This window comes from Monodelphis domestica, chromosome 3 (genome assembly GCF_027887165.1).
Source record: "Monodelphis domestica isolate mMonDom1 chromosome 3, mMonDom1.pri, whole genome shotgun sequence".
NCBI lineage: Eukaryota > Metazoa > Chordata > Mammalia > Didelphimorphia > Didelphidae > Monodelphis > Monodelphis domestica.
This window is the reverse complement of record NC_077229.1, coordinates 297,931,686-297,959,340: the sequence shown is the minus strand read 5'-3', so window position 1 is coordinate 297,959,340 and position 27,655 is coordinate 297,931,686. Positions and strand designations below refer to the sequence as shown.

General features: G+C 37.0%; 1 protein-coding gene across 2 annotated transcripts in view; it reads left to right on the top strand.

Annotated features, from left to right (window-relative positions):
• PXDNL (peroxidasin like) overlaps window positions 1-27,655 on the top strand; it is a 584,754-nt gene that overhangs the window by 494,496 nt on the left and 62,603 nt on the right. For both annotated transcript variants that reach the window (XM_007487140.3, XM_056823900.1), the window contains 2 exons: window positions 24,175-24,309; window positions 25,725-25,933. In XM_007487140.3, the coding sequence (XP_007487202.2) occupies window positions 24,175-24,309; window positions 25,725-25,933 (344 nt within the window). The remainder of the gene's footprint in view (window positions 1-24,174; window positions 24,310-25,724; window positions 25,934-27,655) is intronic.

Below are 27,655 nucleotides of genomic sequence, written 5' to 3'. Positions count from 1 at the left end.
CCAGTGATCGCTCGGCCCTGTGGGCAGCAGGGACTTTCGGCAGCATCCTGGGCGACTGAGCAGCCCTCTCTAGGACAGCACTGCTCACCCTAATCAAGGGAGGGGACTAGAAAAGGTGTCCCAAACATTGCCTGCCCTACAAACACCCGGTCAGCACACCGCGGCTGGCGGGTCATCCCTTTAAGTGGTCGAAATCAAAAGAAACAAAATACAAAGAAACTCCTACTAGGAGCATGGAACATCAGGACATTACTTGACAGAGAGAATACCCCAAGACCTGAGAGAAGAACAGCTCTAATCGGTAAAGGACTGGTGCGATATAATATCGACATCAGAGCCCTAAGTGAAACACGCTTACCAGAAGAGGGATCACTCAGCGAACCAACCACTGGATACACCTTCTTCTGGAAAGGTAGAGACTCAAATGAAGACAGAATCCACGGTGTTGGCCTGGCCATCAAGACCAGTTTGCTCAAACAGCTGCCAGACTTGCCTGTGGGCATCAGCCAGAGGCTCATGAAGATCCGTTTGCCTCTCAGCAAAGACCGGTATGCCACAATCATCAGCGCATATGCCCCAACACTGACCAGCACAGAGGAGACCATTGAGCAGTTCTACTCTGACCTGAGTGCCATCCTGCACTCAGTGCCCACAAATGACAAGCTGATACTACTGGGAGACTTCAACGCCCGTGTTGGCCAGGACCATGAAAGATGGAAAGGAGTGCTCGGCAAACACGGCGTGGGCAAAATGAACAACAACGGCCTACTGCTACTCAACAAATGCTCAGAGTTCGAACTCGCCATCACAAACACTGTGTTCAGAATGGCGAACAAATATAAAACAACGTGGATGCACCCACGATCCAAACAGTGGCATCTCATTGACTACATCATTGTATGCCGGCGAGACATCCAGGATGTAAAGCTCACCAGAGCCAGGAGAGGAGCTGAATGCTGGACAGACCACAAATTGGTTAGAGCAACTCTTCAAATGGGCATTGCGCCTCGCCATACAAAACGTACCCAGATAGTTCGCGCATTTTACAACGTGAGTCGTCTTAGAGATCCATCTTATTTGCAAACATTCCAGTCCTGCCTGGAAGACAAGCTGTCTGCCAAGGGACCATTCACTGGAAGCTCAACCGAGAAATGGAACCAGTTCAGAGACGCAGTGAAGGAAATATCAAAGGCAGTCCTAGGCCCAAAACAACGCAACCACCAGGACTGGTTTGACGAGAACAACACTGCTATTGAAGACCTATTGAGCAAGAAGAACAAAGCCTTTATGGAGTGGCAAAATAACCCAAACTCTGCTCCTAAAAAGGACAGATTCAAGTCTCTCCAAGCCACGGCGCAGCGTGAGATCAGGAAGATGCAAGACCGATGGTGGGAAAAAAAGACAGAAGAAATCCAGCAGTTTGCTGATACGAAAAACTACAAACAATTTTTCAGTGCCCTCAAGACTGTCTATGGGCCATTAAAACCCACCACCACTCCCTTGCTATCCTCTGACAGTGACACTCTCATAAAAGATAAAAAAGGCATCAGCAACAGGTGGAAAGAACACTTCAGTCAGCTTCTCAACCGACCCTCTTCAGTCGACCAAAGCTCCCTTGACCAGATCACCCAAAACCGCACCATTGAACAACTTGAAGTCCCTCCTTCAATAGAGGAAGTCCAAAAAGCCATTAAACAAATGAGTGCAGGCAAGGCACCCAGTAAAGACGGGATCCCAACCGAGGTGTACAAGGCCTTAAAGGGAAAGGCGCTCCAGGCATTCCACATAGTGCTGACCAGCATATGGGAAGAGGAAGACATGCCCCCAGAACTCAGAGATGCCTCCATCATAGCCCTATACAAGAACAAAGGCTCACGAGCAGACTGTGACAACTACAGAGGCATCTCACTACTCTCCATTGCCGGAAAGATCCTCGCCCATGTCATACTCAACAGACTCCTGTCATTTGTTTCAGAGCAGAACCTGCCTGAATCACAATGTGGCTTCTGACCAGATCGCAGCACCATCGACATGGTCTTCACAGTGAGGCAAATGCAGGAAAAATGCCTTGAGCAGAACCCGAGTCTCTACATTGTCTTCTTAGACCTGACAAAGGTGTTCGACACAGTGAACAGGGACGCATTGTGGGTGATCCTCGGCAAGCTCGGTTGCCCAGCAAAATTCGTCAAACTGATCCAGCTCTTTCATGTCAACATGACAAGGGAAGTTCTCTCTGGTGGAGAGACTTCCAATTGTTTCAACATCTCCAATGGCGTGAAACAAGGCTGTGTCCTCGCTCTGGTACTATTCAACCTATACTTCACCCAAGTATTACGACATGCTGTGATAGATCTAGACCTGGGCTTCTACATCAAATACTGACTGGATGGCTCACTATTCAACCTTCGGTGCCTGACTGCAAAAACAAAGACAACAGAGAGACTCATCCTGGAAGCTCTCTTTGCAGATGACTGTGCTCTCATGGCCCACCAAGAAAATCATCTCCAAACCATTGTGGACAGGTTCTCCACCGCAACAAAACTGTTTGGCCTATCAGCCTCAGGAAAACAGAGGTGCTGTTCCAACCTGCACCAGGGAGGCCAACGAACCAGCCGTGAATTACAATCGACGACACACAGCTTTCTAATGTCAACACTTTCAAGTACCTGGGCAGCACCATCGCCAACGACCGGTCCCTAGAACATGAGATTAATGCTAGGATCCAAAAGGCCAGCCAGGCACTCGGGCAGCTGCGCTGCAAAGTCCTCCAACATAGAGGTGTAAGCACTGTGACAAAGCTCAAAGTGTATAACGCAGTGGTCCTCAGCTCGCTCCTGTACGGTTGTGACACATGGACACTGTACAGGAAGCACACAAAGCAATTGGAGCAATTCCACCAACGCTCCCTCTGGTCAATCATGAGGATCCAATGGCAGGACCGAATCACCAACCAGGAAGTCCTCGACAGAGCCAACTCTACCAGCATCGAAGTCCTGGTCCTCAAAACCAAGCTACGATGGTCTAGACACGTCATCCGCATGGACCCACAGGGAATACCAAGACAGGTATTCTATGATGAACTGTCAGCTGGACTCAGGAAACAAGGCCGACCAAAGAAAAGATTCAAGGATCAGCTAAAGTCCAATTTGAAGTGGGCTGGCATTACACCAAAGCAACTAGAACTCGCTGCCTCTGACAGAAGCAGCTGGCGAACCCACATTAACCATGCTGCCACCACCTTTGAAGATGAGCAATGTCGACATCTTGCCACTGCGCGTGAATGCCGACACCAGGCCACAACCACACCTCCTGTAACAACTGGCGTCCCATGCCCCATGTGCCACAAACTGTGCACCTCAGCCTTTGGACTTCAAAGCCACATGAGGGTACACCGTAGATGAAACTGCACAAAGACAATAGTCATTCTCAGTCACTGAGAGACTACCACTAACTAACTATTGTTTTAAATATACACAACACAATGTAAGTGAATGAGTATCTGATGACACATTTTAAAAATTCATAAAATCATCTTTGAAGAATATGCTAGGTATCTGAAATGCCTCTCCTCAATCTCCAGAAAGCTCAGTTTTAGAGTTTATCAAGAAGGATTTTTCCTTTGTGATTTAATGGTTTCCACACTTTAAAAAGTGAGTTCATGCATTTCCTGTGAAGTGATTATGACCTGCTTTGAATTAATATAAAATTAGATTGTTAAAGATTTGCTTTGTTTGAATGCTCTCTCTCAAAATAATGAAACAAAGTTCTCAATTCAAAATATAATGTAAAATTCCCTCCTAATACTGGATCCATCAATACTGATTAATTTAACATAAACTAATAATTTTCATACTGGATTTTACACTGTATTGATCTAGCTATTATGGTACTATGCCTCTGACTTGGACATCATAGCATTTAGTAGGACTTTGTTGTCCTTTGTGACATAAATTTCAAAGGGATAGACATCTATCTTAATTTCCCTAATTTCCCTCACTAATAAATTTATATTAATTATGCAAGAATTTAATTAGATCCTTCTTGGTTTTATTTATATCTTTAGCCTTTACCACCTTTTGATATAATTAGTGTATCAAGTATACTACCAACTGTGTCAAATATTGCTTCTTTTTATTTCTTCTAAAATACTTCTAAATCTTTGATATATGCTTCCAAGACTTGGGACTCTAGAATTTTTTGAAAAAGTTTATGTTCACTTCCTTCAAACCCCTTGTGTTCTTACATATTTCACCTGCTTTTTTCAGGCTTCTTCTTTTGAAGTTGACTTAAAAAAATAAAATTATTCTTAAAAGATTTAAGAACAAACCACATTGGAAAGACCAAGATTAAATTTTTATTTCCCTTTCCCAAAATTTTTTGGTCCCAAGAAATCCAAGAAGACTACAAGAAATATAAATGAACTTTTTGCCAGCCTGTGGTCGAAAAGAGAATATCCTTGAGATGGTGGTTTAAACTTTACATGTAACTCCATTATAGAATCCTGAGAGTGAATTATGAATAGCAAGTGCTTGTCAGCAGAGGAATATTAGTGAATAGTAAAAAGGGTTTATCAGCCAAAGAGAAAACCATAGGACTCCATGGTATACTGGTGTTGCAATTATCTTTGTGTTTCAAACTGATGTATGATTTCATTTATTTTTATATTCCCTCAAAAGATGGAGAGCATCATATGCCATGCCTTGTCCATCTTGTACAACTTGTCTGTCTTTTCATAAGTTTTCTACAGAAGGTTCTACAGATGGTTCTTCCTTGCTTTCTCTGTAAATTGTAAGAGTGCAAGTAAAGAACTCAGCCTTTCTAACTATTACGCCTCACCCTTCCATGCTACTAGACCATCTTCTTTATCAATCATAAAATTTATGGATGGCACTTTAATTCCAGTTCTTCAACAACCTTGGTATTATTCCTTGACTTTTCAGCATTGTTGACTTCCAAAATTTAATCAGTTGCCAATTCTTATTTTTTCTATCTGCCCAGCTTCTTCCTTAAGGTTTCCTTATCTTCCAGGACAGGTTTTCATCAGCTCTCAATCACTAAATCATCAAAATACTTTATGTATCTACTTCATGCCAGGCAACATGCTACATTCTGCATATATAAATAAATGAATAAAACAGTTCCTTCTCACAAAATATATTGTGGCTCACAAAAAAACCCACACAATATATTAGGGATACAATATATACATATAGAGAATAAAGAAAAGCACAAAATGGTTTACAATTTAGCAGGGAATACAGTAGCATCTGAGAGAAGGGGATGGAGAAGGGCTTCATTTAAACTGTGATGCCCAAGGTGTATCCTGAAGGGAGAGAGGAATTCTTTGAGGCAGAGGTTAAGAAGGGGTGTATTCCAGATAATGGGGCAGCCAGTGAAATGGAGAACACAGAAAGGGAGCTGTGTGTGTGTGTGTGTGAGTGTGTGAGTGTGTGTGTGTGTGTGTGTGTGTGTGTGTGTGTGTGTGTGTGTTTGAGGAACAGAAGGTATCTCTGGCTGAGTTACAGAGTAAAAGAGGGAAAGAATGTACAGAGCATGGATAGTAACCTGTGGCTATTGTAAAGAACTTTAAAATCTGAACAAAGGAATTTATTTTTATGCTACAGAGAAAGGAGTCACTGGAGTTTATTGAGTGTAGGAGTAACACAGTCACATCTGATTTTAAGGAAAATCACTTTGACAGCAATGTTTAGGATGAAATGGAGTGAGATGAAACTTGAAACAGGAAAACAATTTGGAAGCTGTTACAATAATTTAAGCAAGAGATGATGATGACCTGGAGTGAGGTGGTAGCTGAGAGGAGGGATAAGATGCAAGAGATATCAGACCTAGAGATGGTAAGATATGGCAAGTAACTGGATATGTGGGGTAAATGAGAACTCAATATGCAGGATGGGAAACTAGGAGAAGGGTTATAGTTTAACAGATATTAAGGGCAGGGTCAAGGTAATGAGTTCTGTTTTGAATTTGATGAGTTTGATATCGTTGGGGAATCCAGTTTGAAGTGGCTAGCAGGTTAATGTGGGATTGAAGTTCAGGGAGAGCCTGGGCCTGGATGTATAACTCTAAGAGTCAGTGGCAGAGAGAGCACAATTATACATCTAGAAGGAGTTAAAGCCAGTGAGTTAGAGCCTGTAGAGAAGACTTGGTGGCCTATGACAGCTATAAAAATTAAAATCAATGTACAATATTTAAAATATTATATTTTATGAGATTTGTTACTAATCATTAGTAATAAAGGAATTAAAAGGTAGCAAAATAAAACCATGTGCCAATGGCTAATTTACCTGTTCAAAAATCCCACTTATCACCACAGTTGCAACCCAGGAAGCAAAGAGACCAAGACCAGGAACCCCACTCAATATATTCCCCTCTCTATAGGAAGTAGGTAATGACAAAGTCAATGGGCTCCTGGGAAATATAGTTTTTAGGGTAACATTTCTAATCACACAGAGATTGAGAAAGAGTCACAGTGAACAGATATATGGGTGAAGAATTAGCAAATGAGAGTAGGAGTCATTGGGCAGTTAAGAGGACAACTAGGGGAAAAGTTACTTCATAATAACCATTGAGGAAAGAGTATCAAGGAGAAATATATGATTGACTGTTTCAAATCCAGCAGATATGTTGAGAACGGGAAACACTGAAAAGGGATCACCGAATTTGACAATTAAGAGATCATGGATAACTTTGGACAGAACAATATCTATTGAAAATGATGGCAAGCAGTTTATTAAAAAAGGATGAAAAATAGAATTGGAGACAGCAAGTATACATAACTATACAAATTAAAATGTATAAAGTTCTCAGTATATACAAGTTTTATGAATTTAGTCACAAAATGCAAGCAAGAAAGGGGCAAAAGAGGGTATTCTTTTAAATTTCTAGTCTTCTTTGCCAAGTATCATTATATTTCTCCTCTCTATGATTGTTAAGACTTGCCTCCATTGTTTATATTCTGAATAAGGAGATGAGAACTTCAGAAGTACTCCGTTAATTTGTACTTTTTTTGATATATGCTTATCTTAGTATTAGTTTCAATAGTAATAATTGAAATTTATGGGTAATGTTATTATTGTTCATACTAATAGGAATGAAAAGAAAATCAATGTATATGAAAATTCCATACAACTTCTATTTAAAGTGTAATAGTGGGGCAGATAGGTGACTCAGTGGAAAAGAACCTCCCAACTCCAGGCCTGACTCTCAATCCATGGAGCCACCTAGCTGCCCTATTACACTTTAAACAGAAACTCTACGAAATTTGTATATACAAAGGGGACAGGGAGGCAACTAGGTGATTTCATGGATTGAGAGTCAGGTCTAGAGATGGCAGGTCTTGGGTTTAAATTGAGCCTCAAGACACTACCCAATGTGATCCTGAACAAATCACTTAACTTCAATTGCCTGGCCCTTACTACATTTCTGGCTTAGAACTAATACTTAATAATGATTATAAGATAGAAGGTAACGGTTTAAAAAGAAAGGTGTATTTGTGTCTTTCCTTAGAATAATGACCAAGCTTGGGTTATGGTTTTGATTGAAATAATGTATTCTCATATTCTTAATCAAGGATATTTTCAATCAAATCTAGAAAAATATTTCAATTTAGACCTAAATGTCAGTAGTAATATTTGAGTCAAAATACTATAACCCATATAAGAAGTCTTCGTCTTTTCAGTTCAATTTTCTACCTATTCCTCTAAAATTATTCCTTTATTCTGTTCTCTTTATTGATTCATTTCACTTTCTGTCTATTCTGTTTTAGTAGATAGTGTTTAATTTATTTATTTTCTTTATTGTCTGTGTAACTCATGGGAATAAAATTTCTAAAGTAATAATAATAACTGTTCTTATTACTATTATTATAACATGTATGGAGTATATCTTCTAGGTCAGGCAATGTACTAGCCCTTTTACAAATATTATATGATTTGATCCTCACAATAACTTGGAGAGGTAGGTGCTATTATTATCCCCATTTAACAGTTGAGGAAATTAAGGCAAACAGAAGTTAAGTGACTTACCAAGGTTGCACAGATAATAAGTGCCTGAGATCAGATTTGAACTCTGTTCTTCCTGATTCTTGCTTGATACATGTACTACCTAGCGTTTTCAAGTTTGACCAAATTTAAGTTTCTCTCTTTTGAATAATTTCTTTGTTATTGTCTTGAAGTTCATGTCCCACCTTATTTTTCCATTATGCCTCTCTTAGAAGTATACATTTCCATCTGAGATAGTGAGGATAGAAGCATTGCTCTATGGTACAAATTTCCACGTCCTTTATTATTTCATCCAGTTCTATTCCTCCTCCCTCCCTTAGAAACTCTAATTGTCCCCAGGACTTCTGATTTTCCTTCTCTTGAAACAGAATGTTATTAATGGAGACTCATCACTCTCCCAGATGAAGTGGTCACCATCATCATCAATCTCTGGAGATGATACACATTTTGAAAATATTGTTTATTTTGAATAATGATCATGAAAATTCAGTTCTGAATTCTCTCTTTCCCTTTCTCCCTCTATCACCCATTAAGTAAACAGGTAATGTGATATAAATTATACATGGAAAACATTCAAAGCATAATTCCATATTAGCAATATTGAAAAAATAGCAAGAAAAATAAAGTGAAAAAAATTCTACTTCAATTTGCAATCGACTACATCAGTTCTCCCTCTGGAAATAAAAAAAAAAATTTTTTTCATCAATTCTTCAGAATTGTCTTGGATTATTTTACTGATCAGAATAGATGAGTCATTCACAGTTGTTCATCATCTAGTATTGTTGTTACTATGTACAATGTTCTCCTGGTTCTGTTCACTTCGTTTTGCATCAGTTCATATATATGTCTTCCAAAATATTTTGGAAACTATCTTGCATAACATTTCTTATAGCACCAAAGTAAACCATTGCGATCATATATTACAGTTTTTTTCAACTGTTCTCCAATGATGGGTACCCTCTCAATTCCCAATTCTTGGCTACTACAAAAAGAGATGCCATAAATATTTTTGTACATATAAGTCCTTTTCTTTTTCTTTGATGTCGCTGGAATAAATTAGCATTATTTCTGGATTTATAGCCATTTGGGAATAGTTCCAAATTGATCTTGGACCAATTCACAATTCCACTAACAGTGCATTGATATCTCAATTTTCCCACATTGCCTCCAATATTTTTTATTTTCCTTTTAGGTCCCATTAGCAAATCTGATCTGTGTTAGGTGTTTAGATTTGTTTTAATTTGTATTCTTCTAATCAAGAATGATTTAGAACATTTTTTCATATGACTATAAATAGCTTTGATTTCTTCTTCTGTAAATTCCTGTTCATATCCTTCAAACATTCATCAAATAGGGAATGACTAAGATTTTTATAAATATGACTAAGCTTCATATATATTCATAAACTGAAGTTTTTAATCAGAGAAATCTACTATTAAAACCCCCTCTCCAATTTCTTGTTTTCCTTCTAATCTTGGCTGCATTGATTTTGTTTTTTTAATTAAAAAAATAAAATGACTAGATTTAGGTGATATACTTGTTAAGGTTCTTATCTTACAATACAGAATTTATCTATACTTTTGGGGGGAGTGTTTTTCAATGGGACTGTTTCTACCATTGAAATGGCATTTTAATTTTTTTCCCTCCATTTCAATTTTTTTTTCTTTAGCCATTCTCTTATAGCCCTTCTGCCCAGAAACTACAGGAATTATTTTGCTTATGTTACTTATTATTGTTTTGAATAAAGTACAGTAAACATTCCTTTGTATCTTTTGTCTACCCTTTCTCCTTTTGTGCACTCTCCCAATCTGCCCGTTAGTCCACCAAAATGCATCAATTCACTGTAAAGTGGAAGATTGTGAAGTTTATTCCATGGTGTTCTAGCCCTTTTCCTTGACCATCAATTCTACTTAAGTTCTGCTTTCACCCTCATCTATTGTTATACTTTCTGTTATTTATTGTTATTTGGTTGCTTAATGTTTTTTAGATTAAGTCTTTCTAAGTCACTCAAGCTAGAAATTCAGAAGCATAATATTTGTTTTATTTATTTTGTTTTGTTTTAAGGTATAGATGCTTTTAACTAATGATTTGTTTTCAGTATTCAAGATTTCTGGGCAGTTTTCATATATTAATTCTATTATAATAGTTGGAGGTTTTTGGCTTACTGTGTTCTGGGAGATTTAAGATCCTTAAGTTGTTTCTGTGTTGGAGATCAATGTACTTTACTTATACTTTTATATATATGTGACATTTTAATGGTCTTGCTCCTCTTCTTCCATACTGTCCATATTGAGAATACGTGAGTATATTTGTATTCTCAATCAGTTGTTCTCTCTTTCACTTCTTTTGAAAGATTTGCTACAATGGAAATAAGTTTTCCATTCTGCTACTTACATTGGCTATGTAGGATAAGAATTATGCCACTTAAAAAAATTTTAACTCCTTTTATTTTGCTACTGTTCTATGTTCTTTTGTGAATCCATAGATTTCTCAGCTTCATCTTATTGATCCTTTTCTTCCAAAATTTATTTACAAATACTTACAGACTTTTAGATGTCTATGTTATTTCAACATCCTCTCTGGTGTGCTCAGTTTTTTTTATTTATTTAAATAAACCCTTACCTTCTGTCTTAGAATCAAAAGTGAGTATAGGTTCCAATGCAAAATAGTAGTAAGGGCTAGGCAATAGGGATTAAGTGACTTGCCCAGGGTCACATAGCTAGGAAGTATCTGAGACAACATTTGAACCCAGAACTTCCTGTCTCTAAGTTTGGTTTGCAGTCACTTGAGCCACCTAGTTGGCCCTATACTTAAGGTTTTTAACAGACTTTTATTTATCCTTTGGTGGCTTTTTTTTCCCCTTAAATTCTTTCTGATTCCTATCCTCGTGATGGTAAATATATACTTGGTAGCTATATATGTAAATACATATATATGTAACTAAAAAGTAAAATATACATATTTACTTACATACATACATACCATATTGCCCTTTTGTTTATCAGTAACCTGGAAGAAGTTGGACTATCAACTAACAAGTATCTCCACTTTGATTACTAATATTGTGAAATTTATTTTGCTTTTTCTATGACTGTGCTAGTGAATCTCTGGCAGGTTGTTCCCTTTTGAAAAGGTTTGAATATCATCTTGGAGATGGATTATGTACTCTCATGGAATTCAATAGCCCAGCACTGTGTGGAGTAGTTTATTATAAGGAGGTTGGCCACCTTATGGTGAATATGATAACTCAGAACAACTTTTTACTATAATATGGAAGGGTTATGATCCCTGTCAATGCAATACATTTGGTTGCAATGGATGGAAGTTAATGGGAAGTAGACGTAGACCTTATATAAGAAGATAAAACCTTCCTACCAAGGCTATATAAAAATGATAGGGGCTCTTTTGGAAGGTTAATGGTTGCCCTTCATAGGAAACCTTCAAGCTAAAGCTAAAGATGACCACTTGATATATTATGTAAAGTTATTCTCTTTCGGATTTGTCTTCAACTACATGGTCACTGAAGTACATTTTGACTGAGCTTTTGTGACTTGGAACATCTATAATAATGATATCAGATATCTTAAAAATAAGAATAATACCTTAATTTATCAGATAATTTTCCACATGAGAAAGTAGAATATGTATAGAACATGACATAAGGAAGAAGAGTTTTGCATAGAGAAACAAAGGCTTCAATGATGAACAGAATAAGGGATACTAAGTAATGCAAATGTCCTGGCACCTTGGTACATTTATGTGCCATGTAATAAAAGGTAGGGACTCTTCAGTGAATGATGTTGACCTTGAGAAAAGCCAAACAGAAGTTTTCTTTTTAAGGACAAAAAATGAAATATGTCTCTTCACACACACACACACACACACACACACACACACACACACACCTCCATAAAATAAGCCAATTAAATGAAATATTTAGAGGTAAAATATTTTCAGGTCTTTATGAACACAAAAGGAAGAGTCTTTTTCTTCTTTCTCCAATACCCAAGGCAGGCCCTGCTGATGTGTCTATTAGGAAAGGTAAAGCTCAATACTTCTGGATGGGCAGATGTTTTTGGACAGTAGCCAGGGCTATCAAATACTAGGGCACTGTGGGGCATAGTCTCATTTGGAAGTCATTTTCCATACTACCTTATGCACTAATTAGTTCAAATGTGCCATTTTAAAAATTTTGATCCCATAAATTGGAGATGAAAACTTCATTTAATCTATAAAGTTTTAAAACTTAAGGGTCTTGAAATTTCTAACCAGATATCTCTCAGAAGTTAAGCAGTCAACAAAGCATTTATTAAATATCTGCTTAAGCTCTGGAGGAACAAAGAATGGCAAAACCCAGCTACTGCTCTAAAGGACTTCACATTCTTAAGGGGAGAGAGGGAGACACCTCTATTTCTCCATTAATAATATTTTTAATTTTGTGAGTGTATGTATGCATATATGTGTATTTGTGTGTATCTGTATGTCAATTTCTAGTTTCTCCCTTTTCCCTGTATATCCCCATTTGTCTTTTTTCTTTATCCATTTCTCTCTCCTTTCTTCATTTATTGCCAGTCTTTTACCTTCAGTGATTCTTTAATGTGTATAAATAGAGAATTAATCAATTAAGTATTTATTAAATATCTACCATGTGTGAGGCATTTGGTGCAATGTTGGGGATACATGTACAAAGAACAAAACACATTTCTATTTACAAGAGAATTACATTCAAATGGTGAAATGATCAATGAAAATCTATTTTGAAATTATAATACTTATTAACCCCCCACCCCCAGTTTTAGCATAGAAGTAAAACATTTTATTTTTCTCTCCCCAAAAAGATTATTGAATTGTTATTTTTTACTTAGATAGCTTAGAACTTACTTAGATTAGATTTTTTTCTATTGTATTTGAGGGGTTCTTTAGTTGTAACCTAGGGGTTCAGTCTTCCAGACTAGAGAGAAAGGAGAAGAGTGGAGACCTCCTTTCTCAAAGCAGGGTTCAGGGGGTGACAGTTGATGTTTAGGGTTGGCTCAAAGAGAGAAGAAAGGGTGTGAAGATTTTCCCCTTTCTGCCTTCCCTCCTTAGCTAAGGCTGATCTCCCAGATTCACTCTTGTCCCTCTTGTCCCCCCTCCACTACAAGAGACCAAAATGTCTCCCCTTGATCTGTTCACTCACCCTTGATTCACAGTTTGGGGAAAAGATTACTATATAATGTCAACTTAACTCAATCAGAATAATACAAAGGAATAACTAGCAGGGAAGGAATGGGAGAGGAATGTGGGGAAAAGGAGGTCCCTGTCTCTATCTAAAACCCTTTTCCCTCCCTCCTCAAGTTTGGGGGAAACTCAGGCCTTGGCAGTTTGAGCCCCCTGAGAGAAAGTCAGGTTGACTCATCCTGGGTTTGGCCCCTCAACCACAGTTCAGACTCAGGGCAACAGGAGCTGAAGTAAAGTCGGACACAGATTTAAAATGTCTTTCTCAGGTTTCCTCTTCAATTGTCTTTTCAATTGGGAAATGTTGAGAGGAAAGAGTTCTAGTAATAGACAGGAAAAAGTGAGTAACCCTCAGGAGAAAGTCTTTTTCAACCTTTTCTCTTCGGCTTCTCCTGACTGAGAGCGACCAACTTCTCTCCCGGCCAGAATCTTCTCCTCCTCTAGATTCCAAACTCCTGAGGCCCCTTCCCTGTTGAGGTGATCAGTTCCACACACTCTTCAGTCTGGCACTTTTCTTATATGCCATCCTCTGTCACACTATGAATCCATTGACTATAATATTAGGAAGAAATAGTTCTCCCCTTTCTAATATGTGGGAAACTGTAATAATATGCAGTAAAAGAGAAAACTATAATTGGACTCATCTGTCCTACTTATTTAATTTTCTGTACAATTTAAGCAAGTTGTAGAACCAATGCTTTTAAAAGATTGAACTTTATAACTATTAATACCGTATAAAAGTTTAACTGTGGTTTTATAAGGAAAATATAGTGACTTTAAAAACCTTTAAAGAAAAAAAATACAATAATGAAATGTTCTGCCTGTAGTAGAAACTATTGTGAAAATTTCCCCAGAGGCAAAAATAGAGGCTTTTTCATACACTTACATAAATCATGAGGATATATGGTTTATTCTAATGATGTTTTGATGGCTTAAAATTCTCTCATGTCCACACCATCTTTCTGTACCAAAAAGGAGTCATTTCACATTGAGATAAAAAAAACAACACATTATTTTATATAATAGCACAGAAGGTATTTCATCTTTTTCAAGGACATTTTTGCTTGTACATTTTTGTTTTTAAAAGACATTAAATAATTATGTTCTATCTAAAAATGAAAAAGTACCTAAGAAGAAATTTTAAAATGAATACTTTATCATAGTATAACCTTCCTTATTGTTCATGGGAGAGGGTTTCATTAAAATCATAAAATCACTGAATTATCTATCTTTCACTCTGTGCATTGAATTCAATTGTGTGGCCCTGGAAACATTTCAAGCACAACCTCTTGACCTCATGTCTCTCTATGGGATCCAGATGAATGAAAGTTCTTATTATGATCTTTCCTGCTAAAGTAGAATTTAAGTCAGACTGTCATTATGGAATTAGGAATGAATGGCATTGTAGTCTTTGCAGCATGAAATAGCTCATTTCAAGGTCCAGGAATCATTTCTTTCAGCCTCTTGTACATCAAAATGGCAACAAAAATACCAAGTTGGTCTTATTTATTCATGTATATTTTCTGGCCTTCCTTCAAATGGAAGATGAGGTTAGTAGCTAGGGTAAAATGATGATACACAAAGAATTTTTTAAACCCAGAAGATTTTTAATGAAGGTCATTTTTGTACTCTGTTTAATCAGATGCTCTGTAGTGCTGAACATGCTACCCAGTCAAAGTTAAGTGTATATATACACCAAATTGTCAGAGCAATTTTTCTCCTCAAATTATATTGTATTTATCTTTATAAGTGATGCTTCTTTTCCTGACCCCAGTATAATGTAAGTTCCTTGAATGTAGCATTCCATTTGCCTTTCAGTCCTTGAGAGAATACTTAGAACTTAGGCTTTAATAAATATTTGTTCATTTGATTTGTTAGTTCTTCCTAAAAAAGGCTTTCACGCTAGTTTATGTAAATTAGCATTATTTACACTGAGTTTCAAAGTGTTTGAATGATGATCCTTTTTTAAGGAATAGATTTTACTTTGATCTAAAGTACTGTAAATTGATTATAGGACTAGTGACAATAAGAAATCATTTCTGATTTTCCCAATTCCTGTGGTTAAAGTTGTGTATTTGAGGTAAAAGTCTCTTTTAGGTCTTCTGTATATGGCAGCAATCAAAATAGGCTGAATTTTTGGATTTTGAAGCAATGCTTTAAATTTGAACCTGCCAAATATTGCCTTGGAGAAATTATTTTCCCAAAACAATAAGGAAAGTTTATCTTATGATAAGATATTTATGTCAAAATTGATTATAGTTATAAAAATAAATATAATGCCCATGTTTGTAACTTCACTTAGTACATGGATGTAATTTCTTAGAAAAATATTAAACCAATTTTTGGTAGCATTAAAAATTGAACAAAGCAATTCTTTGAAAGCAGTAAAAGTTTTACATCCTGGAGACAAATCTGGCGAAGTCTAAATAAAAGCTTCATTATGTAGGGGCAATGAGGTGGTTCAGTGGAGAAAAAGCCAAGCCTAAAGACAGGAAGTCCTGGGTTCATATTGAACCTGGGTTACTTGCTAGCTGTGTGACCCTGAGCAAATCACTTAAATCTAATCACCTCACCCTTACCACTCTTCTGCCTCTTTGAACCAATGCTGACTATAATTTCTTTTTTTTTTTTAAATATATTTTATTTGATCATTTCCAAGCATTATTCGTTAAAGACATAGATCATTTTCTTTTCCTCCCCCCCACCCCCCATAGCCGACGCGTAAGTCCACTGGGCATTAGATGTTTTCTTGATTTGAACCCATTGCTTTGTTGATAGTGTTTGCATTAGAGTGTTCATTTAAAGTCTATCCTCTGTCATGTCCCCTCAACCTCTGTATTCAGGCAGTTGCTTTTTCTCGGTGTTTCCACTCCCATAGTTTATCCTTTGCTTATGAATGGTGTTTTTTTTCTCCTGGATCCCTGAAAGTTGTTCAGGGACATTACACTGCCCCTAATGGAGAAGTCCATTACGTTCGATGATACCACAGTGTATTAGTCTCTGTGTACAATGTTCTCCTGGTTCTGCTCCTCTTGCTCTGCATCACTTCCTGGAGATTGTTCCAGTCTCCATGGAACTTCTCCACTTTATTATTCCTTTGAGCACAATAGTATTCCATCACCAACATATACCACAGTTTGTTCAGCCATTCCCCAATTGATGGGCATCCCCTCGTTTTCCAGTTTTGGGCCACCACAAAGAGCGCAGCTATGAATATTTTTGTACAAGTCTTTGTGTCCATTATCTCTTTGGGGTACAGACCCAGCAGTGCTATGGCTGGGTCAAAGGGTAGATATTCTTTTGTCGCCCTTTGGGCATAGTTCCAAATTGCCCTCCAGAATGGTTGGATCAGTTCACAACTCCACCAGCAATGAATTAATGTCCCTACTTTGCCACATCCCCTCCAGCATTCATTACTTTCCTTTGCTGTTATGTTAGCCAATCTGCTAGGTGTGAGGTGATACCTCAGAGTTGTTTTGATTTGCATCTCTCTGATTATAAGAGATGTAGAACACTTCTTCATGTGCTTGTTAATAGTTTTGATTTCTTTATCTGAGAACTGCCTATCCATTGCTGACTATAATTTCTAAGACAGAAGGTAAGGGTTAAAAAATGTGAACTCCGTATGAGACAAACAATTGACCTTGGATACTTATTGCAAAGAGATAAGCAAAGGGTCATCATCAGAATAACATAAAAAAACCAATAAACCACCCCTACAACAATGCAATAAATAATACAGAAAAAACTATGTTACTTTTGTTTACAGACAACAAAACACTTAGCACAAGAATCCAGAGACAAGCATCAGAAGAAAGAAAAACATGTTAAACTTTAATTCAATAATTAATGGTAAAATTTAACAATTTCACTAAAAAAAATATAAGCATCTACAGGAATGAATGTCAAATATGAAGGAACAGGTATCTGAATAATGCAATATTATTCCATATTCATGAGCAATCTCAATGGAAAATGGTTATTGGGGAAAACATATATGACCTTGGAAGAGACCACTTTATTTTTGAGTCTTTAATAGAGGAAAATAAATGTGAGCATAGTCTGATATGAACCCTAGACTCTGGGAAAGCAAATTTCAAATAGTTCAGTGAGAAGATAAGTAAGAGTTCATGGACTAACATGTTTTAAAGGAAGTAAAGCTAGGACTAATGGGCAGGAATGGGAATGGAGATTCTGGGATTGAGAAGGAAAATAATTATGTTGAGCAATGAAAATAAGTTTTTTTTTCTTAAGGAATAAATGTAGAAAAACAGGGAATTAAGTAACCAATTAAAAAAAATTAATGTACAGAAAATGGACAAAAGGAACAGTAAGGTCATAGTACTCTTAAAAATAGAGTCAGTTAATGGAATGACTTAAAAAGAGCTGAAGCTGATGAGGGATGTCAAGGACAACAAAAAAAGGGGTGAGTTTGTTGTGGTTTTGCTTGGTTTTGAGTTTTAATTTTATTGGAAGAAAAGTGAAGATAAATAATAGAACCTTTTCTTGAAGTGAATGGGATGATAACTGACAACTGAAAGAATCTATAGCTACTCAATTCTTTTTTGGTTTCTTTTTTCACTGTAAAGGACAATGACTGGTGACATAAAGGAGTTGGTTCTCTAGGTAAATGAAGAGAGAGTAAGAAATCATTTAGCTGCCCTTGATAAATTTAAATCACCTTGCCCAGATGAACTACCTCCTTGGTCCAGAAAGAAATGGCAAATAAGACTGTTGAGCTATTATCAATGATCTTTGTATGATTGTGGCATATAGTAAAATAGCCTTAAATTAAAGAAGGGTCAACACTGTCTTAGTTTTCTAAAAGATAATAGAAAAGAGTTGACAAATCATAGGCTATTGAACTTAAATTATTCTAAAGTAGATCACTGTAGAGATACTTGGTGAAGAATTAGAAAGGAAAATGTTCCAGATAGGCTTTGTAATGTAAGTGGTGGAGAGAGAATGGAGTCTCTCCCCCTACTGGGTCAGGACCAGAGTGAGGTGGAGGTGGAATGGAGTCAAGCAGAAAGAGAAAGGGGATGGATTGATTTTCCTTCTCTCTTCTCCCTGGCAACCCCCACTCTGGCTCCCTTCAAGATCACTAACTTGTGTTCCCTCAGAGACTTGATTGAAACAAAGATGATACAAACAGGTTCTCCCTCTCTGAGGAGAGAAATGCCACTTCCCTCCCCCCAATCTTCAAAGTCTCCTTCCTCACTTAGATACTATGAAGACAGTCACTTGCTCTTATGAACATCTGTTTATTGAAGGGAACAAATGAAGGGCAGGGCAATTGAATTGGGGAATGAGGTATTGGGAAAGAGGGAGTGGGAAGTCCCTAGAAATAACTGAACCCCTTCTCCCCAAAGTCTGGCAAAATCAGGTTTTGCTTGCCTGACCACCCTCCCCCTCCCCAGGGGGTCACTTGTGAAGATGTCCTGACTTTCTAGCTGCTTTGGCTATTATAACAAGCTCAAGTACTTAAGAGGATTCAGAGGAATTCTTATAGTGAAATTTCCTGTTGAAGTCCTGTTCACTCAGCTTGTCTTCTCTGGAACTGGGTCAGGAGTCACAGAAGGAGGGTGTTAGTCCAGAGGTCCACTCCGGTCCTCCTTTCTGTTGGGTTTCCCAGAAAGAAGTCAGATCTCAACTGTCCAGATCCTCTGACTTCCTCTCCTCTTCCTTCAGAACTCTCTCTCCTTCCTGCCCTACCCCATTCCAGTTGGTCCTTCAGCCTGCAAAATCTGCTTCTCTCTTCCTTCTAGTAGGTTAAGTCCAATTCCTCTCATACAGATTCATCAAGAAAAGGTCATGCCAGACTTGTTTCTTTTCTACTTTTTATTTTGACAGGTTTTCTCAGGTAGTAGAGAAGAGGAATTTTGCAGATATAGTTTATCTAGATTTTATTCATACCTGCTGAAGTACTGAATACTATTCATTTTTTCTTCAAACCTTTACTTTTCATTTTAGAATCAATACCTTGTATTCATTCCAAGGCAGAGGAATGATAAAGGCAAACTATCTACACAGTTAGGAAGAATCTGTGGTCAGATTTGAACCATCCTTTGGCCTGGCTCACAATCTACTGAGCCACTTTGCTCTGTTAGGTGCCCCTCCCCTTAATATTGACGGAGAGAGATAAACTAGATGATCTAATCAGATTGATTTAGATTTGACTAGATTACAAGATATGAAGAGTAGTTAATTAATGACTCAAAGTTTTGAGGGATCCATATTGTTTAACGTTTTTTCCAATGACCTAAAATTTAAAAAAAATGTGATTTGCTTATTAAAATTTCAAATCATACAAAGCTGTAAGTCACAGTTAACAACAGATGAGAATCAGTATCAGAAAGAATTTCAATAGATTAGCACTGGGCTTAAGTTTATAAGAAATTAAGTATTTGGGTATTTGGTTTGGGCTGTATGGGGTATTCAGAGAGGAGTAGCACCTCTGGTGGGAGGGAATTGCCAAGTAAATTCTTTTAAAGTTTGCTTACACATTTGGTGTCCACCTCTCAGCCTCCTCTCAGTTGTGGCTCAGAGAAGCCAGAGCGCATGCAGAGCACAAACCCTGGCAAAACTGGCTTGGTAGATGGGCTAAAGCAGGTTAAGGGCAACCGACCCACCTCAAATCTGTTCTTGAGTTGTATAATTAGAATGGGCTCCTCAGGACTCTAAATCCCAGCATCCTATTTACCTGTCTACCTATGTCCTTACTGAGGGAGGATATATTTTTGTGTAGCTCCTCCCTTTCACTCTCTTTTCCCCTGATCATGGTTTGTGTAGGTGGGGTGAGTCCCAGGCAGGAGAATTTTTCTTTACTCAGACTTTTACTTTTGTTCTTGTATTTTTCCTACTTCAAGTGATTATTCATACATCTCATAAAATATAATACTTGGAGTTATTGGATATTAATTTTAATCTCACAGAGTTGAGAAAGTATCTACCTCAAGCATGTGAAGACTTCACCCTACAGAATGTGGGGATGAGAACATTTCTTTCCTACAGTGAGATAGCATCTGAAAGCAGGCACTGGGCTTGATGAAATATCAAAGATGCTAAAGTCATTCACTTCATGGACCTCTACAGTGGCTGGATAAAATACTTACTCACATAGGCTCCCCTCTTAATCCCATTTCTTCTGTTTCATAGTGCTGAAGTCATATCTTCAATTACTCTATTAGTGACCTTATTTTAATTTTAGGCAACCCTTCAGTAGGGATACTGTGAGCTTAAATGGAGAACAGATATTACAGCTTATTTTTTTCTACCTACTTGTAACCAATACATTTTTATTTTGTAATGAAAGGGAAAAAAACAACTTTTGTTTTGCTACCAAACTTGGATGACTGGAAGGGAGAGGGAGGCTGATGACTTTGTGCAATTTTGCCTCACTTAAATACAATCCATGTACAAGTCAAGAGATCACCCTGTGACATCATGGGTCCTATTTGAAAATGAAGAACAAACATCAAGTGGACTTAATTTAATAAGAAATTCAGTATAAATATATGCAAAAAACCAGAGATACATATATGCATATATGTGTATGTGTATCAATATCAATATCTTTAGTCTTCAACTTGGGAACAAAACAAAATATCAAATCAAGAACGTAAGATGAGGAAATGTAGGTTATAGATAGATTGCCTGAAACATCTTTTGGTGGGGTTAATGAACTATAAGTATAAGCTCAGCAACAATAAACAGAGCAATAAAGTAGCAACAGAATAATATGAATTAAGAGACTTATTGCCTCATGAAATAGGAAGGTGATAGCCTCACTGCATTCTGCCCTCAACAGGGCTTTTGAGTATTGTACTTGATTTTTGGCACCATGGTTTAAGGACAGAACATTGAGAAGATGAAAAGGGTCCATAGGAAGGAAACCAGAATATATGTGCCTGGAGTCTATGACATTGATTGAAGTACTTGATCATGGTTAATTCTAATTAAAAAAACTCAGAGGGACATGAAAGCTATCTTTAAGTAACTGAAGTGTTGTTATGTGAAGTAGCCATTAAGTGGGTTCAGTTTTCCTTAGAGGACCAGGAAACAATGTCTAGATATTGAAAAGAAATAAATTTTGCTTCGATGAGTGGAAGGAAAAATTCCCCTCTAAGAGCTGTCCTGATAGGGAAGGATTCCTCTCTATAAGTGGTGACTTCCTCCTCCTCAGCCAGCTTAAGCACATTAATGTTATAGTGGAGATTCTTTTGGATTCTTTGAGACAAGATGTTCCCCTCTAACTTTTAACTTGTGTGATGCTTGGAACAGAGTTAACAACAAGATCCTCAAACTAATGATATTAAAAATTTATTCCATCCTCACAAAAAAAAGAGTAAAAAGCCCTTTTCTAGAATTGGAGTAATAAAAAAGGCAAGGAAAAAACCATTTCTGCTGTCAAAGAACTTACATTCAATTGTGGACGATTAAAAAAAATATGAAGTGTTCTTTTAAGTGAGAAAGCAATAAAAATTTAGGGGTGAGAATCACTGGCTATATGATGATATCAGTTACCCATCCATCTTTTCTCATTGGGTATTATTTTTGTCCATATGCTACATAATAGTTTACAAAAGATCAATAAAATCTATCTTATTTTTTAGTATTTCATAGATATTAGCATAGCATAAGCCAGTGTTGGCTTATCACACATGCTGAGCTGGTACTGGGGGAACTGTTCTGTTTCCCCTCTTTCCAGCACGTGAGGACATTTTTGCATGTCCCTCCCCTTTGTCCAGCCACCCAAAGGGGTACTTCCTCCCTCCACTTTCTGGAGTAATGGGTTGGGTTGAGGGGCTCACAGGCAATTTGGAGTTGCGTTCGGGTAATCAAACTTGAAAACCTTTGCCAACATTGGCACAAGCTATCTATTTACTTTTCCGTTCTCTCATTATGTGATTGGTTCATTCTTCATATAGTGTTTTAAAAAAATAATAAAGAGAAAGGATGTAACCCCCAAGGAAGGTTTGGACCCTTGGTTTGGAGAGAGAGGGAAAGAGAGAAGGAGAACCCCCCTTCCTACAAAGTGGGGTTCAGGGGAAACAGCAGATGTAACAGGTTTGCTCAGAGAGAGGAAAGGAGGTATTGAAGATTTTCCCCCTTCTGCCTTCCCTCCTTAGCTAAAGCTGCTTCTCCCCAATTAGCTCTTTAGTCCCACCTCCACTACTCGAGACCCAAAAGGTCTCCCCTTGATCTGTTTGCTCACATTCAGCTTGGGGAACAGATAACTTTTAATGTAAACTCCATCAGAAAAATACAAAAGGAATAATGTGCAAGTCAGAATGGGAAAAGGAATGTGGGAAAAGGGGGTCCCTGCCTTTATTAAACCCTCTCCCCTCCCTCCTTGAGTTTGGGGGGAACTCAGAGAGAAACTCAGGTTGACTCACCCCTGGGCAACAGGAGCTGAGGTAAAGTCTGCTCAGGTTTCTCTTCAAAAGTCCCTTCAATTAGGAAGTGTTGGGGGAAAGATTTCCAGTCACCAGCAGGAAAAATGGGTAACCCTTAGGAGAAAGTCTTTTTCCACCTTCTCTTTTCGAAGTCTCAAAACCCAGGGACCCTCACTGCTCTCCAGCCAGAGTCTTCTCTCCTCAGGATTCCACTCCTGGGGCCCCTTACTCATGGAGGTGATAAATTCCACATACTCTCCAGGCTGGCACTTTTTCTCTAGTACCAGCCTCTATCACAATAGGTAGTTGCAAAAATTTCTTCTTTTTTACCAAGTTATTTATTTATTATTCATTAAATGTTATTATAATCACACAATCCACAAAAGAGGTTTTAATTAATACTTTTACTGGAACATACCTTTAAGTAAAAGAGAGTATTGAGGTACTGTGATTCAAGCAAGAAAAGTTGCTAGTGAATATATTTGAATAGTCTAATCCCAATCTTTCTTTGGAAAATGACAGCTATATGAATTTAAGATAGGGATTTATTTGGAAATAAGATCCCAAAGTAAGATTTCAGTTCACGTAAGCCAAATTCTCTCTGATGCTTTCTCATACTCTGTAACATAGAATTATACTTGTAAAATATTATCTATCGGTATAATATAATTTTTTGGTAGTCTTTAGCTCAGGGGGCCCCAAACTACAGCCTGTGGGCCACATGCAGCCCCCTAAGGCCATTTATCCAGCCCCCACCACACTTCTGGAAGAGGCACCTCTTTCATTGGTGGTCAGTGAGAGGAACACAGGATGCATCCATATCCTGTGCTCCTGGAGTACTATATGTGGTGGCGCTGCAAAGTGTGGCATCGCTCGTGTACAGTACTACGTCCAGTGACAAAATCCTTTGTGTGGCACCTTGTTCTGAGAGTAATTGAAGGAGAACGAGGTGCGAGGTGCTGTGCAAAGGATTATGTGGCTGCATAATGGAAGATGTCAGCATGGTGAGTGGCGATCTGGGGGAGGGGATTCCACACTGTCTATACTGCTGCCTGGGGATTTGTTCATAGTTTTTTTTTTAATAGTCTGGCCCTCCAATGGTCTGAGGGACAGTTAACTGGCCCCTTGTGTAAAAAGTTTGGGGATCCCTGCTCTAGGTGATGCAATGAATAGATAGAGTGAAAGACTTGGAGTCTAATATACCTGAATTTCAATTCGGTCTGCAACAAGACAACTAGTGGCTATTACCTTGAGAAATTCATTTAATTTCTCATGAGTTCAATTTCTTTATCTATAAAAATAGGCATAATAACACCAACCTCACAGGACTGTGTGAGGATCAAATGAGATTAAATACATATATTATATAACATATATATAGATATATAAAGAACTTTGTACCATATTAAATGTTATCATATCTCCTTGATTTTCTAATGTCAAGAGGTTATGTATTGATATCTATGTATTGATATATGGCAAAATTTTAATGACTTTTAATTTTTTTTTATATTCAAACCTTTGTTACTGATATTTTCTAGGCTCTATGGTACTCCATTCAATATTGACTTTTGGCCTGCCTTAATAGTAGAAGATTTAATCCCTGGCACAAGAGTAGGACCAACCCTTATGTGCCTTTTTGTTACCCAGTTTCAACGACTAAGAGATGGAGACAGGTGAATAAATATAACTTCACGTCTTTTTGCTTTACTAACCAAAAATGACCTAAATAGAAAATTTGTTTGTCTAACATAATCTAAAAGGAAGCTTAAAGAGTAAAAATTTATAGTTTTGAGCTCTTAAAAATTCTATACTCTAAAATGATACTAAATAATTATTTGAAAATGGATTCAATTTCTCTGACCAGTAATAATTAATTCACATTGATTTTCAGGAAAATTATTCCATAATGGGAACAATATTTCTCCTAAGGAAATTTCTTTGCTTTAGACATTCTTTTTTTTATCTCTTCCTTTTGGGAGTTTAATTTTTAAAGAAAGGGAAGAGATTTTATTCTGTTTTCATTATTTAATTTTAAAAGGCTCAAGGAAGATAAAACTCTGACACCCATATTTGGATCTGTAGTGGTTTATCATGAGCACATAGCTCCACCAAGCATCAGAATCAGTGATCCCACAGATCATTTTATCTCTATTCAAGTGGAAGGATCATAAATCCATTCTCCTAAATTGTAAGTCTCCAGGTCAACCATCTGTGGTCTGAAAGTTGGGTGGCCTATCTATTGTCTTCCATACTGGTATATGATCTTCTTAGTAGTTTTTCACCTCTAGAACATCTATATCCTCTGACCTATGTAGTTATTCGTTTTTCAAGTCTTCATTCTTTAGTTTTATACATCATTTACCCTATTGGATTTAAGGTGACCAAAAGCTTCTACTCTCTATGTTTTGTTTTTGATGAGCATTCTGATTTATAATCTGTCCTCTTCTTCAAGAGTTGTTGGCTGCCCTTGAAACTGATAAAGGATCCTTCAAGAAAAATTAATTATAGAACATATTAGAGGACTTTTGTCCCTCTTCTCTTAAGGTTTTAAAAAATTAGTGTTATGATATCTTCACCTTAAGATCAACATTGACAGGCTTTAAAATTTCTGTAGAAATTCAGTTCTTTGTAATAATGGAATAATTTTAGTAGTGAGTCTACTTATTTAAATTATTTATTGGTCTTATATATTTTGGTTCCATTGGGGGCTTTTACCTTTTAAATATATCTTAATGCAGCTTTAGGGCTTGAAGAAGTTACCAAAATACTCTCTAAGAAATATGCATGACCTCCAAATTACTAGTTTTCTTTTGATTAAAAAAATACATTTTGTTTAAAGGACTTCATTTGCTAAGCCATTTTGAAAGTTTTTAATAGAAACTAATAGTTCAAGGATATGGGATTAAAGAACTTAATATAAAACACTGAAAGCAATTAAAGTACATTTAATTGGAGAACAAATGTGATCTCTTCCATATGGTGCTTTCTCTCTCTGCTCTTATCTTTGCCTCATTATCACTGTTTGACATGCAGTTTAATTCTCAGGCAGCTGATCCATGATACTGTGTCTTTCTTGCTTGCCAACTAGGTTCTGGTATGAAAACCCTGGAGTATTCACGCCAGCACAGGTCACTCAGCTGAAACAGGCTTCACTGGCACATATACTCTGTGAAAATGGTGACAATATTCAGCAGGTCCAGGCTGATGTCTTCTTAAAGGCAGAATACCCTCAGGGATACATGAACTGCAATGAAATACCAAAGATTGATTTGAGAATGTGGCAAGATTGCTGTGAAGGTCAGTAATAAGTTGAATAGAAAGAAGAATAAAAATCCTTACTTGAAAACTCATCAAAGAACCTTAATTAGCTAAGATTGTTTTAACTGTTACTTTCATTGTATGTGCAGTAACAAGGGCTCTGTGACTTTAAAAATAAGGGGGAAAACATACTCAAGTTCAAATCCTCCCTCATAGACTAGCTGTGCCATTCTGGACAAGTCACTTAATCTTTGTCTGCCTCAGTTTTCTTATATGTAAAATGAGGACAGTAATGCCTACTTCCTAGGATGATAGTGAGGATAAAATGCAATAACATATGTAAATCATTTTGCAAACTTAAAATTCTCTCTATATATACTATTTATCATTGTTATTATTTGTTATATGTGTATATGTGCATGGTACACCAAAAAAAATCTGTTATCGCTTTGGTATATTGATTCCATTTATTGATTGTAATCTCTCTACTACTTGGTAGATGGCTTCATGAATTACTGTGGCCAAAATCATTCATCATGTAGTAAGTGTTCATGAGTCTTGTCATGGGCACAGTATATTGCTGAGTATTGAAATGGAAACTGCTATAGTTTTTTTATTGTTATCTGATATAATATATGTGTTAGCTATATACTGATGCATTATACTATTTATATACATTAGTGATTTTGCCTGCATGAATATGCTGCTGGTTAAGTAGTGGGGAGAGGAGCCATACAGGACATTGTATGCTTGGTGTTTCTCCTCCCTAATTAAGACTATTCTTAAGGAGAAAAAAGAATGTTTTGGTAGTTTGGTAGTTACAGAAGCATGTACATTATAATGCATAATAAAGATGCCTGGAGCACCTCTACTGAGAAATGAGAAAATCACAAAAATTCGGGATTCCCCAATTACTATAAGCATGCCACAAAATCTTCATAATCATTCATCACTATTGGATGATCACCAACTGAGTGCTATTCAATTTGACCCAAAGATTCTTGCCTTGAGTCTTTCAAAGTTGAGTTTACATTCCAATACTTTTTCTCAATTACAAAAACAGTCATTTACCCACCTGCCTAATCAATGCAGAACATTAAATATAAAAGAATAATAACAAAATAATGATTGATCCCATGACTCTTGCTATCCATATTCTATTGAAAAAGATAAAATGAAGAAAATAAAACCAATCAAACAATGATAATATACAGTAAAGCTATTTATAGTGTTAAAAAGTTAGAAATGCAATAATATGAAACAGTTTGCAAAAGGGTTTTAGTACTAGACAAACTTTATTGTGTTTGTCATATGAACATTTGGACTTAGTGGGGATTGAGAAGAATTATAGAATTTCAGAAGTCCAAAGGGACTAATTCTCCTATGAAATGAACTCGAGACCTTTCTCTGGTCTATTTGCTCTCTTCTGGATGATCTTCAGCTTGGCAACATCCTTCCAAAATTATAGCACTCAGAAATAAGAACAAATTTCTAGACTATGACTGACAAGGAGAGAATGTGGAGAGAATAAGTCTTTCTCCTTCCTATTCCTAAAACTTAACTCCCTCAATGCATTTCAAGATCATTTAGCCTTTTTTACTATCATATCACACAATGGACTCCCTTTGAGTCCTCATTCTACTAAAAGCTCCCCATACTTTTAATAGAACAGCTATTATCTATCTGTGTCTCCTTGATTTTATATTTATGAAGTTGATCTTTTGTATTTAATAAGTAAACATATATTAAGTATATATTGTA